We start from the raw sequence: 20,473 nt of genomic DNA, 5'->3' as shown, positions 1-20,473 counted from the left end.
GGAGGGAAGAGATGATGACAGCAATAGGACTTAAGGACCGGGCCGGGGAGCCCCCTCCCCCCCTGCACAGTCCCGCCACAGAAGCTCTGTATTAGACATTTCTATATAATCAATTGCTTTTTTCTATACAATCAACTAAAGAGAAGCAGTAATTTTAGCTCAGACGCCTTCTGACCAAAGAGTGAAATAAAACTAGTTACAAGATCCTCTTTGTCCATAAAATAACCCATGATTGCTCAGAAGCAGCACAGCTTCTCCTGGCATTAGGACCTGAGAACTCTCACCCACAGGTGCCCCTAAAGGGGACAGGGGTGTGAAGGAGCACGTGTGTTCGGTCAGTTGCCTGTGCTAAGCAGCCTTCTCACACACATCCTCGTGGTCCCCATCTCCTGGCATTCCTACCCTGGCACGGCCCCCTTTCCTGGAATGTGGGTGGCACCAGTGATTTGCTTGTAGGGCCTAAGTGCTGAGGTGCCACTCCCAAGACTCGACGGGAGCCAAAATACTGGGGCCTCACACACTGATACTGCAGTCAATTCAAGGGGTACTCCCCACCATCAGCCCATCTCCAGGCACCAGCATGACTGGGCTCCATTCGAATACCACTTACACTGGGGCTACTAATGTTATCTCTTAAATCAACTTACCCTTTTTACTTATAAAATTTACTTAAAAATGGGGGTACCTGGGTGGCTCAGTCAGTTAAGCGTCCACTTCAGCTCAGGTCATGATCTCAGTGTCCTGGGATCGAGCCCCAGGTTGGGCTTCCTGCTCAGCAGAGAGCCCGCTTCTCCCTCTCCTTCCCCACTTGTGCAATCTCAATTGCTATCTCTGTCTCTCTCTCAAATAAATAAGATTTTTTAAAACGTACTTAAAAATGGAATCACTCTAGCAAATAGCAAACCAACTTTACTTGCTATACATACAAAGCAAAACAGATTCGATGAATGCAAAACTTGAACTCAAAGTGTTAGTGGTTCTGAACCCTGCCTATGTTAGAATCACCTGGGGCAACTGGGGTTGTCCTGGCCCCACTCCAGAGACTCCCCTTCAGCTGACCTGGGGGTTCAGCCCCAGCATCTAGACTTCTAGATACCATGGTTGACCAGCACCCTGATGCCTACCCCCACTTTGTCAGGGAATCATAGAAGTGATAAAGACGGTGAAGCTACACCAGCACTGCTGAACTGTCCCCCCGGCAAAAGAAAACACCTTCCCCTCCCTTGTGGGGTCCATGTTGCTTAACACCTGACACTTGAACAACCTGAAATTATCCTGCCAAAGAGCAGGACCAGAGGCCTCAGGCCATGAGAAGCATGGACCTGAGGAGCAAGCAGGGGCACCTCCCTGGGCAGTCCTCCACAGTGTGCTCTCTCACAACACAGAGATTTCTAGGTCATGGGTTGGGGGGGGGGGTTGGTGGTCTCATGTGGCTGTCCCCTCTACAATGCAGACTAAGGATCCAGGGGACAGTCCAGGGCCTGTGGTTGCCGGTGCTCAGGTCAGTACCTGACACACAGAGGACATGAATACACATCTGGTGAATAAATCAACAAGGTGTCATCCACACTGGATTGAGGGGTGATGGGTAGACAATATTATCATCCAGGGGAGAGGCAATGTTCTACATGGGGGCACAGAACAGAAGGAGCACGACTTCTCTAGCCAGCCCTTATTCTTCCAACAACCATTCCTCCAATTAAGCTCTGGCTTGTTCTAACAGCCACCAAGGAAAGCAGACGTTCTCTCTGTGACTGATGGGTAATTTCATACTCAAATTGGAAACTGTTTAAATCGAGACATCAGGAAAAACAGAGGCGGGAGACATATGATAGCTCCTTACACATGACAGCAAATAAAAAAGGAAAACAGCCAATGTTGATCGTCTTGTGACACATACACTTGTGGTCCCTCACTGGTGTGTGGAATGGGTACAGAATGTTTAGCCACGGTCACGTTCACCCAGTATTTTCTGGGCACCCACAATCAGGACACTCCGGTGAGAAGTACAAACTAATAGTCGTTCATTCAGCAAATATTTCATAGTCTCTACCTGGCCCTGGGGACACAGTCATGTATAAAAGGATGAAGGGGAGAGATGGTAAATAAACAACGCTATGCCAACTAGCCGTCAGTGCTGTGCAGAAAAATAAAGCATGGGGTGCTATTTTACTAAGGGTTAGGATAAGGTAATATGTGACCCACTACTTTGAATCATTTAGAAGCAGTATTTCATTTAATTCAAACCTTATACAACTCTCTCTGGTGGGCAGCGCCAGTCCTATTTAAAGATGAGCATATGAAGACTGAAAGAGTAGGATACTTACCAGCCCCATCACTTACTGGCTACAAGGACTTGGGGACAATCCCTACTGTGCCTCTGCCTTAGTTCCCTAGTCCCTGAAGCGGAAACCAGGGTACTTACTCCATGCACTTGCTGCTGCACATAAAACACTTGGGAAAGAATCTGGTATACAGTGAGTGCTCAAATAAATGTAATCTGTTGCTATAGGTTGAAGTATAAATGCCACTCCCATTTTTTTTTTTTTTAAGGATTTCATTATCTGATGCCAAAGCGAAACGATACTTGCCAAACCAGTGAATAATGTCTGTAAAGGAACCATGCTGACTGACACCACCATTCCCTCAGTCTTGCAGGCCCGTCCTCCTGACTGGTCTCTACTCATCCTCAAAACCCAACTCCAGCATTTCCTCTCTGAAGCCCTCCCTGCCAATCCCATCATTCACTCAACCCACCACTGTGCTACCATTACACCCATCCCACACAATTCCATCTCTTGTTTGTTAATGCGTTTACTCAACAAATGTGTCTCGAGAACCAACCATCACACATAATCCTCCTCCATCACAATTATGTGTGAACAAAGCTCTGCGTCCCCTCCACTGCAGAATGAATGTGTGTCCAGCAGAAAGACTTAACTGGATAGAGCTCAACAGAACAAATTCATAAACAAAGGCAGGTATAAGAAAAGCAGACAAAATGGGTAGCCCAGTGAGGAAAGGAGGATTATAGGAATGCAGAGGAAGTCACAAATAAAAATAACTCAGTACTGACAGGGCCACAATGGCTGGGAAACAAGCTGGACTTCGAGGGCTAGGAAAGATGTGGAAGAGCAGGAGGGAAGGAGATGCCAACTCATGCTTATGAATGGAGAAAGCCAAGACTCAACCAGCTGTTAAAAATCGTAAAGTAGGGATGCCTGGGTGGCTCAGTGGTTAAGCATCTGCCTTTGGCTCAGGTTGTGATCCCAGGGTCCTGGGATCAAGTCCCATGTTGAGTTCCCCATGGGGAGCCTGCCTCTCCCTCCACCTGTGTATCTGCTCTGAGTGTCTCTCATGAATACATAAATAAATTTCTCTAAAAAAAATTTGAAGTTTATGTGAACACAAGACTGTATGGGAATGATAGATACCAAACCTCTTCGTAGGAGCAATCTCTAGGGGAGGGATGTGTATTTTTTACTCTGTTCAATATACAGTTTATATATAATTTATTCCAAAAATGTATTTTTGTTTACACAACTTAGAAAAAAACTTGAAACATGTCTCCTGAAAGACAAAAGGCAGAGAAGCAAGGCACTGCCCACAGTATGAAGAGCAACAGCAAATGGAAGGGGCAGCAGAACCTTGTGACCCCAGAGCCAGCAGTAAGAGGTTAGCAAGACGGCGTGAGTCAGGTGCTGCTCCAGCATCTGCCCGATTCTCTTTCCAACAAGGCTAGAAGAAACACCGGCACTGTATCAAGGCGCTGGGGGCAACAGATGGCTGTGGGCCTTGCAGTAGTGGGAGGGAGTGATTCCCTACAGAGGTGACACACTCATCCTGCCAAAGGCCGTGATGCTCCAGGAAAGCAAAAGGAGAGCCTCTTTCCCAGGAGAAAGGGGACCTAAGTTTTTCCAATTTTATCAGAAACCTTGGTCAAGTCAGATCCCAACTGCCCAGCTGAAACCACCAGGCATACCTCAAAGCACAATCACCCATCTTGGTATGGACAAACTCCCCAATTTTTGAGTATCTGGTAGATAACAATCTGAATCTTAGTCAATAAAATAATTTTCCTCAAAAATAGGAGCAGCCACTCTGCAGTTACCATGGGCAAAAGGGCCAAGAACCTGATGGGCAATTCCAAGATGGCACCCATCCTTCAGGAAGAGGTCATTTCCAAAAGAACAGATCAAGGGAACCAATAGTTTGGTTTTACCAAATTAATCAGGGATCTCTTTACCAAGATGCATCTGTTCCAATCTAACCACAACATATCTAGGCATAATCTACTCTGGATCCCATAAACCAACCGGCCAGGGACTCAACATCCATGAAACACAGAACAAAAACAGCATTTTTCCTTTTTACTGGAAAAAACATAAATGCACTTAAAGAGGATGGGGAAAGCTTCCAGAGCAAACTGCTAAGTTATTTTGAGGTCTACATGCCATTCTGCTAAAACTGCTCACTGCCCAACACAGCAGCCCTCAGTTTATGACAGGCCAGAAGAGGAGTAGTAGAGATAGGCCTTAAAAAAAAAAAAAAGATTATAAATGCTAGGAAGAAACCTAACAAACATGAGGAAAGTCATATGCAATTAGTAGGAAAGATAGAACTAATCAGAAGGGAGCTCTATTATCACAGAGAAAAATTTATTAAATTAAGGAATAAGTACATATAATGTATCTAGTTATAGAGTTTGTATAAGTACTACCATGTGGTCATGTATACTTAGAAATACTGTGTTAATTTAGCAGAAACAGAATAAGTTGGCATTTAACGGATGTGTCTTGGTCAGAAAGGCTTAGAAGACATGGTGGTGACAGAATGGAATAGGTTGGGACTATCCACATTTTGAAGATGACAAAAATGAATCCAGACAGCACTGCAGTCTGACCATGTGGGGCATAGGTCCTAGCCCAGAGCAACCTTTACAGTATCCTAATCACAGGAACCCCTCTACCAAGCTAATGACATCCCTATGTAGGGAAACCTACATGCCAATAAAACACACAATGGTCAGGAGCAAAGCAACCCAGGGTCTTGAGGCTGCTACCCTTGGGGGAGGCAGGGGTGTAGTGTGGGAACAGCTTCCACAGAAGGCAGAGTGAGATCATGCTACCTTATTACATAAATAACAGTGGGCCTTGCTGGCACCAATAATGTGTGTGTGTTGAGCATGGGATTTTGGTTCATGCAAATGTGAGCATCTGGGTCAGATGAAAACAAACAAACAACAGGCTCATTTCAGGAAGGACTTGGTGGCACATAAAAGGGGGCACAGGGGGTCTGAGCACAAGAGCATCTTGGCTGCCACTGCTTGCCAATTTGGCTGGTGGGGCTGGTGGCACTGTGGGCAGCCAACTCAAAGGAGCCGTTCACGAAGCTGTGCTGGGGAAGAGAGAATCGGTAAGATGGGCGGTCAAAAGCCGCCTCGTGATCTTGGCTTCTATTTCTTCAGAATCAGTGGCAGGACAGGTGTCAGAGTTACCCCCATGTAGACCTTTATCTCCAACCAAATTACAAAGCAGCCAAACCAGAGAGATGCAAGCCACATAAAACAGATTCTAGTCTTTGACCTCTGCAAGGGCAGAGCCCGCACCTTCCACATCCACCACATCCCCACAATGTGCCCACGCGCTGCATGAGACAGTCACACAAAACATGAGAGACCGACAGGCAGTCGCAGCCAGTGCAGCAAATTCCTCGCTCAATGCACAGCTGAAATCATTACGGAGCACCAGGTGTATAAATCTGGACTATTCCGTACCTTGCCAGTGTTTCCTATTTGCATCAATATGAGACCCGCTTTGGGGCAAAGCTTGCACATGCTGTATTTGCCAGCAGACACAAAACTCTCATCCTCATGAAAATGTATTTTCAAAGTTCTGCACCCATAATAAGCCCTGGGTAGCCAGGCGCTGCCCACTCAAACCGTAAACTGTAGCCCCTCGGGGGCTCGCTCATGAAACCCACCTACCCATGGTAAGGAGCAAGCCAGGCATAAACCAGGGACAAGAGTTTAACCCAGGCACAGTGGGGAGGCAGACTGGCAATTTGGAGAACGCTCTGCTTTACCAGCAATGTGCATGTGATCACTCAGGGTATTTGCCTCTGGACAGAATAAGATGCTGGACTCCAAGAGGGGCTTTTATTCTGGGACACAGAGAGGTCTAAAGCAGGTTCTGCAAGCATCTTTCTGGATGATTTTGTGTCAAAAACTAACATGTCTAAGCTAAGCCTCTATGTGAGACATATTTTTAGTAGCCTCTCTTAAATGGCACTTTTAAAAATAATCTCCTTCAAGACGGTAGACGATTAAAACACTGATGGTCCAAGTACTGAATTTAAAAGCCTCTTATAATTTGGAACACGATGTTTAGAGCTGCTGTGGGGCCGCAGACAATTTGGTACTTGATCATTAGATATTCTGCAAGTGTCACCCAGCTGAAAAATATATTTCTTATTAAGCTTCTCTACTTAAATAGCATCAGCCCCCAAATGAGATCACTCCCTCTGAAGGCTTTAACGATACCAAGAAAGTCCCAGGAAGCATTTCATTTCAAAATGAGCCATATTAAAAAACTTGGGATGAGGTTTTTTTTCCTCCTTCCACCTCACCCCTGAATTTTAAATTACTTGTCTTCCTCTCCCACCACTAGCTCAGTCATTTCAACAGTAGAAGAAGGTATCCCATGGAAACACCAAGCAGCTTAGAACAAGGATTAACAGCAAATCTGTTATCTGGTAGAAACCAGGAAGGCACCTTAATGAATAATCAAGTATCCTGGTTAACAGAGTGTTACCATGGATACCGCATCAGAGGCTCCATGAGGGACACTGTGGGCCCGGCCCAAGAAGAGGGACATGGACATGGAGCCCCGTCTCAGGGAAGTGATCAGTCTGCAAGGGAAACAAAGTTCAACACAAAAGTGTTAAGACAGTGAGACAAAGGCCGCAGCACCAAGTGCTGTGGAAAGCCAGACTAGGGCGCAGGGCTCAGGAGGGGAGCGGCCAAGAGGGGAGAGTCCACAAAGGCATTCAGGGAACTGGATCCTAAGCCACTTCACAGGGGCCCGGCGCAAAACACACCAGTCGGACGAGGAAGAGAAAATAGAAGGCATGTGAGTTTGTCGAACAGTGAGCATCTTCACGCCACATAGCAACGCAAATGCTCACGGAAGGAGAGAACGTGGGAAGGAGCGGGGAGGAGAGAGACAGAGCCGGCTGCAGAGAAAGGCTCAGGCACGGGCAAGAGACAGGCAGGCAGCCGGAGACCAAGGCACACGCAGGAAGTGGCAGAGAAAGAGAGCCACCGATGAAGACGGGTAGAGGCCGAGGGACAAAGGAAGGAGCAGAGAAGGAGCTAGAGGAGCAGGAAGGGAGGTAGACACAGGGGAGAGGACAAGCGAGAAGCACAAGGGACAGGAGGAGAAACAGAGCCTGAAGAACAAATCAAACAGAGCAGGAGAGAAGCGAACACATGAGAGGAGGAGGACCACCTGCTCTCTGGCAGCCACTGGGTAAGAGGCCCGAGTGCCCGGGGCACAGTGCTGCCCAGATGACCGAGGCCCCAGTGAGCTGGGGCCAAGCAGAAGGCCAGTCGGAGCCAGCCCGCTGCACCCCGCAGCCACACGGCCTCACCGCCTGCCCCCTCCAGCTCCCGCGGATGGTGTGCCAGGGCAGGCCTGGGAGACAAATGAGGCTTCCGTGAGCTCCCTGCCAGCCAGTACGTGGGTAACTTGGCCCTAAGTTTCCCAAATGCATTCCTCCAAAAACATCTTAGAAAAGATGCTCCTTGGGGAATTAATTTTAGGAAATAATGCATATATTGCATGGTTCTCTCTACCTCTTTTGGAGAGCTACGAGGCAAAAGTGAGAAGTGCTACAGCAAAAGAGAGCTTGTCGAACACACTCTGGTCTAATGATTTTCCAGATTATTCCATCACCATGCTTCCCCTTTTCTAGAGGCACCACCTTTACATACCCTTTGAATCACTGTTCTGCTTTTTGGGAAACTGCCTTCTCCAGATTCGGAGTTTCCAAAAGAGCGCTTTTGCTATCAGGAAGAACTGATTAGTATGCTTAAAAAAAGAAACCACTCTGATGTACAAAGTGAGATGGGGAGACAAGAAAGGGAGAGATTCATTTTGCAGGTAGGGAGTGGGAAGGTGTGAGAGCTTCACCACAGAGGAATGGGAGTCTTTGAAACCACCCAGTGTGTTGGCCTAGAGCACAATAGACACTACATTTGGCTTGAAATGAAAAAAAGAAAAAAAGTTAAAAAAAAAATGAAAGCATAAGCGGCATGGTATTTAAAAAATGAGAAAGGACTCGGTCCACATTTGTTGCTACCATGAAGCTGCATGCCCCGGGCTGAGTCACAAAATCTCTCTGCACCTCCGTTAGCTCAGCCGAAACCTGGATCTAATCCATCCATCACATAGGGCCGTGCTCAGGGGGAGAGGATAGGAACGGACACCAACATCAAGCACCAACTGACCATGGCTAATGGGGCGGGAAGGTTGGGGGACAAGTAAGAGTGCAATGATGCTGTGGGCAAGCAAGCCACAGGGGCTAATGCTGAGTCAGGGCCGGGCAGTGATTTTACAGGCCTCGAGTCAGACCCTCCTCAGGAGAGGGGATCTAATTAAAGGGTGCTTGGGACAGAAATAGAGACCCACCACAAGGGCAGAAAAAAAGAGGAATCCAGATTCAATTATGTAAAGTGAGACCAAGTTTGCTTCCCGAGAGCAGAACAAACTCGCAGGTAATGAGTCGCTTAGCCTTCAGCTCTCCCCACTGGGGACTTTAATTGACCTCCACGCCTTACAGTCTTACAAGGTTCTATTTCTCTGTCTCCATTTATTATTCAAAACAGGAGCTGTTCTCCCAGAGAATTCTCAGGGCTGTAATCAAATCCCCGCTAAAGGAAAAAAAAAGAAAGAAAGAAAAAACTCCGGCATTCATTCACATCTTATACCAGAGGGGGACAAAGAATAATGAGCAGAGTCCTAAAAATACTTACATTCAAAAAAAAGAAAATGAAAAAACTTCAACCCCTAATCCCAAACTCATTCTTAAAATAAGTGACTTGGCTTAAAAGTCTGTCACCGAGAGCAAACAATGTCCCTGCTCCTATCTTTAAAAAAAAAAAAAAAAAAAAATTATTTGGTCCATGCAGTCCTCCCAGGCTCTGTGCAAATGAAGCTGTCGCACAGCGAACATTTACAGAGTACCTACTATGTGTGCTGTGGTGCCAGGCACTGGGAATTCAGAGATGAAAATGCTCAGGCCCCTGCCACATTCCCACCACTGAGTGGTTTTACTGGCAAGTCTCTCGCTAAGCGGCCCAGAGATGCCACGTTACTCCCCACTTGGAAGAGCAAATTGGGATGGTTTCCAGATAAAGCAAAAACCGGTGCCCTTGAGGCCCTAGAACACTGCAGTGGTGTGGGAGGCAGTCTAATCCAGGGGCAGCAGGGAGCCAGGCCCAGTGGAAACGAAGAGAGAAGAGGCAGAGATTCCATAAACAGATGCTTCTCACAAAGGAAGAGAAGCCTCCAGAACTGAAACTGAGCTTCAGATTTCCTCCTTCCTTTGGCCCTTGCTGTCTGACTCTGGAGCAGGCCTGAGACAATGATGACAAGGCCAAAGTGTCCTCTGGGGGGGTCACTGCCCAAATGGCCAGCCATTCCCACAGCCTGCAGGCCCCTTAACACCCACTTTCCTCTCCCCCATCTCTGGCCATCACAACCTGCACACACACACACCCCAGGAAAGCACCCCCTGACAGTCAGGGTCTCCTCTGTGAGAACGGATGTCACTGCCCCATGGGGCATTCAGATTTGAAACAAAAAGGAGCATGTCCTGGCACAGAGAAGGGGGGCATGCATGTCAAAGGGGCCCAAGGACAGTCTGGACTCCACCATCTCCTACCTGTGATTTTCACTCATTCGCCCATTTCTTCACTCAGTGAGCCACCCCACATTAACTTGACACCTACCACAGGAATCACTACGTCTCAAAGACAGCAGCAACAATACTCAATAAATATTATCTTATTAAAATCAGAATTGACTTAGACCAGCTGGCTCATTGTTTTCATCATCCATAAAGAGAATAATACACTGAAGGCACTCTCGGAAAATGTACCTGCAGTGACAGGAGTGACCTATCTTTCCTTCAGCATTGAGGACACACAGGCATTCCTCTGGGATCCAAAATGAACCCATTCTAAGGAACGGGACCACTCCTTGGTCCTCATCTGCTATCAAGTCCTGTTCTAGTAAGGTGGGCCTTGGAGTATGCCAGGATGCAGGGACATGGGAGCCACTTGTCTGCTCCCCACACCAGTTCTGCTCACACTCTGAAATACAAGTCAGCACAGGGAGTTCCCCATTCCTGCAACCCCACTGTCCTTTCTCAGCTATGGGGCCACAGATAGCAGTAAAATGAGAAGCTATGCTGCCCAAGTCTTTAATGTGGGACACAACCAGGAAGTACACACAGAGGGACCCATGGAACTTTGCTTGGAAGGGCAATGGGTAACACAAGGGAACCCATCCACATCTGTTCTCCCTAACTCCCCAAAGTTGGAGCATGAGAAAGAAAATAGACTTTGTGGATTAAGTCAGAGTTTGAATCTAGGTCCATGATATAGAAAGATTTGGGGACCTCGCTGAGCCTCAGTCAACCTATAAAACAAAGATGAAATCACCTCCCACAAAGGGCTCTTTAATACACAATAGGTACCTACTAAATGTGTTTCTCGCTTAGGAAAACATGTATCTCCCTAATGAAAGAAATCCACAAAGACCTTGTACACATCTTGGACATGCAAGGAGTGAGGAAAACCAACCCAATCAAGGACTGCTCTACGGAGCTTTAAGCACAGGAGGTAACATTCACATGCTGGCATCATATAAACAAACAGGGTCTGGTGTCCAGTGGCACCTCCAGCAGCACCTTTCCAGATCAATGCTCAAGTGCCCTCAGATGGAAGTACTACACCACCACCTGTAAGGGCAAGGTGTCAAAAAAAAAAAAAAAAAAGGCTGAAATTCATTCAGACTTTACAGCTAAGGACCAATTCAAAGGAAAGGCAGGGGACAGAGGAACATGGTAAGGATCACCATGGGGCTGCAATCAACAAAATCATAAATAGGAGATGGTTAAAAACACCAGGCTTTTCAATAATAACAACAAAAGGCAGGGGTGGGGTAGGGGAGGGGAGAGAAATACTGAACTAAAAATATCTATCCCCCAACTGCAATGTTTGTACCACACTGGGATTTGGTTAAAGCAAATAAATTAAAAAAATATATCTAAGGTTAACTGGAGAACACTGAACACTGACTGGACATTTGAGGAATTATCATTAATTTTTTTAGGTATGATGATGGTATTGTAAATATCTTTTAGTGATAAATACTGAATTATTTGTGACTGAAGTAATATCATGACTTGGATATGCATCCAAATAATCTGAGTTGGGAAGGGGCTGAATTGAGTAAGAATGAGTTGAGAACAACCCTGAGTTGATTACTGCCAGAGCTGAGTGGTGGAGTCTCATTAAAGGATTCTCCCTTTTCCAGAGACTTAAAATTTTCCACTTTTATTAAAAGCTCATGAGTAAACCATAGGCCAGGAGGGAATATTCACAACATGTGTAACTGAAAAGACACAAGAAGAACTGCTAGAAATTAGCAAGAAAACACACACAACCCAACAGGAAATGGGCACAGGCTCCAAGTCACAGAAATGGAAACAATATATGAGCTAGCCAATGGCAAGATGGTCCACTTCACTCACGATCAGAAAAACACCAGTTGGGGATCCCTGGGTGGCTCAGTGGTTTAGCGCCTGCCTTTGGCCCAGGGCCTGATCCTGGAGTCTCAGGATCGAGTCCCACATCAGGCTCCCTGCATGGAGCCTGCTTCTCCCTCTGCCTGTGTCTTTGCCTCTCTCTTTCTTTGTGTCTCTCATGAATAAATAAATTTTAAAAAGAAAAACACCAGTTAAAACCCACCTCAGGCCCGGGAGTGTTGGTAGAGATGTCAAAGTGTCAGCAGGAACTCCTGCACACTCACAGAGGGATTGTAAACAGGTATTTAAAAAAAAAAGTAAAACTCACTGGTGTTTAAAGTACCACCCAACTCATCAAGTTTGCCCTGAGGCACGGTCTCAGGGAAACACTGTTTGTATAGTGGATGTAGGAAGTGCTAATAAAGGTCCACCAGGATCGAAGAGAGACAGGCAGACTATGTGTGTCTCCTGACCAAACACATGGCCCCAGTGACAGCAATGTTTACAGAAAAATTACACCTACATCCCAGCCCCCAGACGCAAGTGCCAATTCAAGAAAATATAAGCAACAGAGAGGCACAGAGAAGATCATGGCAGAGGTGCCATCAGCCAGTTTCAAGTGGTGACACGACTCAGGGTCTTCCACAAATACAGGTTAAGGAAGAGAAAGGAAAGAGAGGTGAAGGAAGATTCTATGGAGACAGAAACATCATCAAGCAGTTCGATTTAAGGACAAAGAGAGTGGGATGGTGGTAGGTGTGGGCTGGAGGAGGGAGCAATGGGGCACCAAGGTTTAACGGGACAGAGCTTCAGCTGGGGAAGAGGACAAGTCTCAGGAGATGGGAAGCAGTGAGGGTTAACACAACAATGTCCACATACCTACACCACACCACCCATGCTGAACACTAGCTAAGATGGTACATTTCAGCTTATATTTCACTAAAGTCAAAACAACTACATTAAAAGAAAATAAACACACAGACGTAACCAATGACAACACAGAGATCTCATGTGGATGCTAGTGTCTATACAGAAATCAAGGGTTATGGAGGGATGACAATATTATATTTATGGTTTCCTTTTTTTTTTTTTAAGATCTATACAAAGAGGTCTAGAGATGAAGTAACACCTAGTATCTGATTCAAAATAATAGAGAAGGGAGATGGGTGTGGCTAACTTTAAATAAGACCGAGTACCACTGAGGACAGTTCTACTTGATGAGGATACAAGAGATTCTTTAATCTGTGAGCATCTAACATTGGACACAATAAAGCTTTGAAATGAAGACGCTATTACAAACATGTACTAAAGGACGAAATGCTCTCAGCATCGCAGCTTATGATAGCAAAATAATGCAAACAACCTAACTATGCATTAAAGTGAAACTGGATTAAAATTATCATGGTACTTCATGCAAGAGAGAACTCAAGAGTCAAGGAAGTGAATGAACCCGACCAGGGCCCCTCAACCAAGGTGGTTTGGCCCCCACCCCTCAGGGAATGTCTGGCAATGTCTGGAGGCATTCTTGGATATTGTGATGGGGTGGGGTGCTACTGGCCCCTAGTGGGTAGAAATCAGGGGTGCTGCTAAACATCCTATGATGCACAGGATGGTCCCCAGAACAAGTAATTATAATCATCCCCCTTATCTGTGGGGGATATATTCCAAGATGCTCACACTGGATGTCTGAGTTGCGGACAGTACTAAACCCTACATATACTCTGCTTTTCCCTGTATGCGACACCTATGACAAAGTTTAATTTACAAATTCTGCATCTAAGAGATTAGCAACAACAGCATGTAACAGAACAATTTTAACAATACCCTATAATAGAAGATGTGAGTGCAGCCTCTCTCTCAAAATATCTTATTGTCCTCTATTCTCCCTTCTTTCTCATGATGACGTGAAGATGAAACAATGCCTACGTGATGAGATGAAGGAGGTGAGTGATGGAGGTGTTGTATGAGTTGTATGACAACTCATCAGAAAGAGGGTCATCTGCTTCCAGATCCTGGCAGGTGGAACCACAGATATGTGGGGACCACCCTAAGTGGCCCAAAGTATCAAGAGGGTCACAGTTTTAAATTCCTATACTAGATCTGTGTGAGATACGCCCCAAACCACAATATTGAATTAAAGACAAACAAAAAACAAGGGGCAAAGAGATACACATACACACAGGTAACATCACGTAGGTAAAAGTTACACAAAACCCACGACTGTTTGTTGCTCATGTAAATTTACGAGGCAAAGTGTAAAAACAGGAAAGACAGGGCTATACACCAATTGCAGAATATTGATTATGGGGTGCGGGGGCAGGAAATGTTGCAAAGGGGAGACTTCAAATAGACTCGGTATCGTGTGTTTATTCCACCCCTTCCCACCCGAAGCAAACCCAAGTGTAGGGAAGGTCAATGCACATGAAAGCTGGACGGTGGGTACACGAGCCCTCGCTCTCTCAGTCCCTGTACTCTTCTATACCCTCGCCATTGCCAAGGATGAACAAACTGAACAAGGTGGCTGTGGGCAGCAGAGGCTGCGTAGACAGACAAGGCAAGCAGAAGAGCAAGGCTGAGACCTTCCCAGGCGGGAGCACTCACCGGTCCCCGCAGGTCAATGAGTTCCTGCCTCATCTGAGACACGAGGGCGTCCTTGGCCACCAGAGCCCTGTGCAGGCGTTCGTTGAATTCAATCAGCTCACCGTGCATCTCCGCCACCTGGAACACACAAGCACCCAAGGGTGAGGCTCAGAGGGCAGACCCATGTCCCACCCCCAGTCCCTGGTCCCACCTTCTCTGCGGCTGCCACTTGCTGGCAAGGCAACCGGGAGGTTGTGGGGGTGGGAGACAGAACACCACTTACCTATGTACTGTGCAAATGCACCTGTAAGTCAAACGCACCTGTGACCTAGTTGATGTCAATGCTACAGAAGCAACAGTCCACAGTTTATGGGCATGAAAGTGCTCTATCAGGGCCTTAGGTTTTTATCCTTCATGGACACTTTCTTCCTCATCTAGAGCTGTGCCTGCCAAGAATGACCCCACTTAGGGCACAGTTGAAATAACTGACCACTTCTGTTCATCAGGGTCTTGGTTCTGAAAACCAAGAAAACAGAACCAAAGTCTTGTGGCGATGGTGACAGTGACAGTGACTGACACCACAGCAGAGGCACCACTACCTCTCAGTCACTACTTGACTTATGCTAGGGAAATCCTTTCCGTGAGCTCCTTGCATCTTCGTGATGCTGGCTCTGTGAGGCGGGTATTATTCTTGCCTCTCAGAAGGGCAACGATGTCACAGGGGAGCAGCAGCTCAAGGTCATACCGTTAACAAAGGACTGACTCCGGGGCCCTGGCTCTTGACCATTGGGCCACGTGCCACCATTCCATCATGTACACTGTGCCCACATGCAGCCCATTCAGGCCCGCCATGAGCCCCTGAACTTGTGCATGTTTATTCAATACCCTTGGCTCATTCCCAAAAAATAAAAAGAGGTTCCCCTAAAGTAGTCTATGACTGATGTACAGAATGAACCACGTGTCTTTCCAGCTATTAACTTACAAAAAGCACAATGATATCCTGTGGTCAAAACAGAGAGTAATTTTTCTGATTACTGAGCGATCATATCGGGGCTTAAAATCAAATTCAACTACAATTATTTGAGCAGTTCAGGGAAATGTGAGATGTCATGCTCTTTAGGAACCTTCAGAGAAGAATCTTACAACCATCTTAAAGAGAATCCCTCGAGAATTCAGAGGTCAACAGACCCTCCCCCATCCCCATCCCCCTGATTTTCCCAAGATCACCTGTCCTGTACACCACAGATTTCAGCCAGGCACTAAGCATGTTCTATTTAAGACAAAAAAATATCAGACCATTGATACTATACATAATATAGTATATGTAAATACTATATGTAAAATGTAAAACATACTGTCAGAATCAAGAAGGGATATAGGGAGACGTTTTGTGGGAAAAGAAAAGATCATTTACCTAAGTCTCAATGTCTCTGGAGAACTAAAAAGAGGGGCCATCCTCTTTTCTTTCTTTCATTATTTTTTTTTTTTTGGATATGTTGTTATATAAAAGGTAAAAGGCATAAAAGGCATAAAAGGAAATAAACAAGATATTAACATTAGTCAAGGGGCATATTTTCTTCCCATTATTTCTATTTTCCCTTACTTTTTAGTTTGCTGATAATGAACACTCTTCCATTAATCAGTGGGTATAACCACTTGGGCTCTGTAAAAGAATTAAAATTCTTCACCTGAAACTAAAGGCAGTCAACATAAAATGCACCGGGCTCCCAATCAAATCCTGATGCTTCCTTCAACTTGCTCCGTGAATCCCCAACCCTGTTCGTGGCAACTCCCTGTCCCTTAAGTGCCCACCTTCTTTCAAACCAGGGTGAGATGCGAAGTGAGAATGACACAAAAGACATTGCAAGTACCATGCAATTAACACCGGGAGATAAGTCAGGGAGCCTCTAACCAGCTTCTTTTTGTACAGACCTAAAATGAATATTTCCCAGTTGCGTTATTCCTTTTGTATAGAAAAAGCTTAAGACGATTTTCTTTTGGCCTTTCACAAACAAATAACCAATCGCTAATAATGCCTGTGCAGATCCTCCACACAAGAAATCACATAAATCCTCCATGAGCTTCCTCAGGGCGGAGGATCCATTTACCACACAGTAAGCAGGAAACACACAGCTTGCCAATATTACTGCTAAATACCTGCTAACATGCCCCACAAAACAGAGCTTTAAATAAATGCCACCGGCATTTCCAGAGCAAAACGGGGTTTTACTTTGTCTTTGTTTTGCTTTGTTTTACAGGGGGAGCCAGAGTGTTAAAAACAATTTTCCAAAAATGCATAAAACACCGAAACATCCCAGCTTGCAACAGCATTTATCACGAGCTGTCAAAACCCCGGTTCTCTCTTGCAGCCAGAAGAGTGACTTGACCACGTCAGACAAAGCTTTCATTTCACGAGGGAAGGGGGATGAGGGTGTAGGGGTGGAGGAGATCCAGTAGAACTGAGGAGACAAACCGATAAAATAATTTTGATCAATCATTAAAACTGCAATGTTATTGTTACTAAGCTAAGCTCTGAAACTCCGAATTTCTAGATTAGATATCCCCACATGCAGCCACTGAGACCAACAGCTTTGATCTTACATAAACCATGCTGAGCTTACTGTTCCTTGAATAACTCTTTCCAAGTCTAGTGCGACTAGAAATGGATTCAAGACTCCGAGAGCCTCAGAAAAGCAGCGGAGATCATAGAAACAAAAGCCAGCAGCACAGCCACTGCCTGCTGGAGTTTCTATGAGGCTCTGAGGGCACTTCTGGTCTCACCTGCCCACTTCTGGTCTTTATTTTCAGCAGCCATGGACTTGCAAGGGGATGGGATAGACACTAGCTGCCCTTCAGTCCCTTCTTGGCTAAGCAGACCGGAATGCTCTTCCCAAAGCAACATCGGATTTTCTCACCTGATGATGTTTAAAACCTTCCTTGCTTCCCACTGCCCAAAGGATGAAAAAAACCTGAACATGCTCAGGATCAGCCTTTCTCTAACCCCATCACCTGCTCACCCCCTGGCATCTAAAATTATGCAGACTTGTAGGTCTTCGATGTCCCATAGATGTGCTGAGCTCTAGGAGGTCACCAGGAGACAGGGAGGAGAAAGGCATATCCAGCAGAGGAAACTGCAGGTGCAAAGGCCCAGAGGTTACCGGAGCTGGGGCCGGGGGTTGGGGACCAGCTGAGACAGGCAGTTAAGGGCTCAGATTCTGGTGCCAGACAGGCTTGCACCTGATCACTTAGAGTGTGCTCTGGTGCCAGGCTCAACTGTGAGGAGCCTAAAGTCGCTCACCTACAAAACGGAGATTCAATGCCCTCTCTACTGCCTGGGGCCACTGTGCCACCGACAGGAGCAGCCCCACCTAACAAGCTCTGCGCTGCTCAGGGAGGAGAGCTCGTTGTACAGGATGGCTGATCACACAACAGGGGAATGGAGGACAGGGCTGTCTGCAGAAGCCAGGTGCAAAGGGGCCACATGTGCTTTACCAAGGAACTCAGCTGTGGAGAGAGGCTCGCCACCCCCCAGTGAGGAAATGTCACCAACACAACTGCTGACCATGTGCCAGGCCTTATTATGGGCAAGGGGGCAGGAAGGTCCTGGGGTTCACACCCCAGAGATCAGATAAACTTAGAGCTTGCCAAGAGAGGACGGCTGGGAAAGAGGACAGGGCATGAGGGAAGGGCTCCCCCAGAGAGAACATGCAGGACTCGCTCACTTCTCCCACCAGCCTTGGCACATGCCGGGCAGCCTCCCACGCCCACCGCTCACTATGCCCAGGGCCATTTTGAGAGGTACCTCATGGATTAACAAGGTGCATGGGCTCATCAGTTACCCTTTGGGTTTTGCCCTTCAGGTTGGAGAGAAGATGGTAGAAAGATTCAAGAAGTCTAAGTCACAGGCTGTTTGGCGACATCTATCAAACCTTTAAAACCACACCCTGGTGACTTGGCAAATCTGTTGCAGAGTTATCCAGCCCCTATATTTGCACCTGTGCCCAGAGCACCAGTTTAGCTCCAAATGGCTGGAACCTAAATAAATGCCCAAGCACATGGGCTCACCAACTCTTCCCCACCTCTGGCCCCTTGGCAGACATCACTAGTCGCCTGCTGCACTCCTTCCCCACGGGAGCACCCAGGCAGCCCCTACAGATCAGACACTTGGCCTGCGGATGACACCTACTTGGTATCTCTGGCATAAGGGATGGGGGAAAGCGTCATCAGGAAGGTGACATTTGAGTTGGGCTTTGGAAGACGATAGCTTTGGAACTTCGGGAGACTGAGCAATCCACTCCAGCTGGAGCATCAGAGAAGATGATTTCCAAAAATAAGGTGGCTGTGAAAAAGCTTTTAAGTCTGTGAAAATCCCAGGAATTATCATAATTACCTGCCAAATCACGAAAGAATTATAAATTTTAAAAAAATGCCTCTGGCATTTCCTTTGATATCGGAATGTTTTATCTAATCACATTCAAGCCAATCCTGCTTTTCCCTCCCCTCAGCTACGTAATTAGACACTTCCCTGATTAACTGAGCCAAGACAGGCCCCCAGTTTTAACAGCAATGGAGGCTCTTCTGGTCACATACCCCAAACTATGTGAGAACATTCACTTAGAGGTCTCCGCACCGTAAGTCTTATAAGATGCACATGCTGTTCTTTGGTCCCCCCAACACAGGCTGTGGGAAGGGATCCAGGCCCTCTCTCTGTGATGAGGACACTGCACCTGCATCTAGGTAGAGAGGAGCACCTTGCCAGTGCCCATCTGTCTTAACCTGCTTTTGAGCCTTTTCCAGGCAATTCCATCGATCCGCTCACGTGACCCTTGCTCACGTCCCTCCTGCAGGCTGGGCCTGTCTTCCTCAAGGCTCAGAGATGCCAGGCTGTGAGACTAAGGTGTGGGAATCAGGAGGTGACAGGGTGGGATGGCCACCGTCCCCTGTGCTCTCCGCACTCCACCTTGGGCTACAGGACACAGCCAAGCCCTCCGGGGGTTAAGGAGAGGAGTGTGCCCCACAGGGTGAAGGGAAGTAGTGCAGTGTAGCCCAGCGGCTCCCAGAGCAAGTCAATCATCAGTCATTTCAAGGGCTTTTGAAAAATAGAGATTTGTGGCCCTCACCCTCAGGAACTGATGGGGGTGGGGGGTGAGGAGAAACCCAAGGAACTACTTTTTAAAGATTCCACTGGCCATCCAGATTTGGGAGCCACCAGCAAAGACAAAAGGGAAGCATTTTACACCCTGAGCTATGAATTGCAGCTGGGCTAGTCCCTCATTGCAGAAAAACTAGTGTTTCAACCTGTATTTGCAAAAACAGCGATGTCACATAAGCTTTTCCACGTGTCAGCTGTTTACTTCCAACTTCTCACTAAGGTGAGCAAAGCCCCAAGCCTGAGAAAAACTAGTTCAAGCCACATGCAGTATAGTGCATGCAGTAGTGTGCTTGGTCTGTAGCCCTGCTGCCCAGAGGGGCCCAGGAACTGGGGCTGAGACGTGGACTGTGGGCTCCGGCTACCAGTCTGGAACAAGGGAAGAACAGGAGTTGACAGTAGAGGTCTACAAATATTTAACACAATTTCATATTGCTATGAAATCCAGGAGTTCCATGGTTTTTCTAGGTTTTTTTGTATTGGACACAAGTGTCAGTCCACAATGAATTGGCAATTTTCTTAAAAAAAATAAAAATAAAAAACCCAGATCTTCACTCCAGATAGGCTGAAAGGCACCTATCTACATACAACACATATGGTAAATTTAAGAATGTCTTCTACTAATTATCAGAAATAATTATGAATAATGATGAAAAAAGTCAAAATATAATCCCTTTTAGATAAGAGTCGTTATATATATAAACAGAACCAATGCCATCAATACCTGTCCTTCTTTCAGATGGATATACCTTATGTTCTTGTCCAGTGTCCATCTGGGCTTGAAAACTAAGAAAATTACCAACGTTAACTAAAATAATGAGTATCCACAGCCAGCCCAGAAACAGGTCTGGAAAAGTTATAGCTGCCATCAACCTCTCTGACCCTTTCCTATAGATGCCTGAGTGGGTTCATTTCCCAGGGGAGGAAGGT

At 46.4% G+C, this 20,473-nt stretch overlaps 1 protein-coding gene across 2 annotated transcripts in view; it reads right to left on the bottom strand.

Annotated features, from left to right (window-relative positions):
- Positions 1–20,473, bottom strand: part of SNX29 (sorting nexin 29) — a 530,502-nt gene that overhangs the window by 176,492 nt on the left and 333,537 nt on the right. For both annotated transcript variants that reach the window (XM_055339302.1, XM_055339303.1), the window contains exon 16: positions 14,416–14,532. In XM_055339302.1, coding sequence (XP_055195277.1) covers positions 14,416–14,532 — 117 coding nt within the window. The remainder of the gene's footprint in view (positions 1–14,415; positions 14,533–20,473) is intronic.

This window comes from Nyctereutes procyonoides, unplaced genomic scaffold, assembly GCF_905146905.1.
Source record: "Nyctereutes procyonoides isolate TBG_1078 unplaced genomic scaffold, NYPRO_anot_genome, whole genome shotgun sequence".
Classification (NCBI taxonomy): Eukaryota; Metazoa; Chordata; class Mammalia; order Carnivora; family Canidae; genus Nyctereutes; species Nyctereutes procyonoides.
The sequence above is the reverse complement of the archived record's forward strand: the minus strand, read 5'-3'. Positions and strand labels throughout refer to the sequence as shown.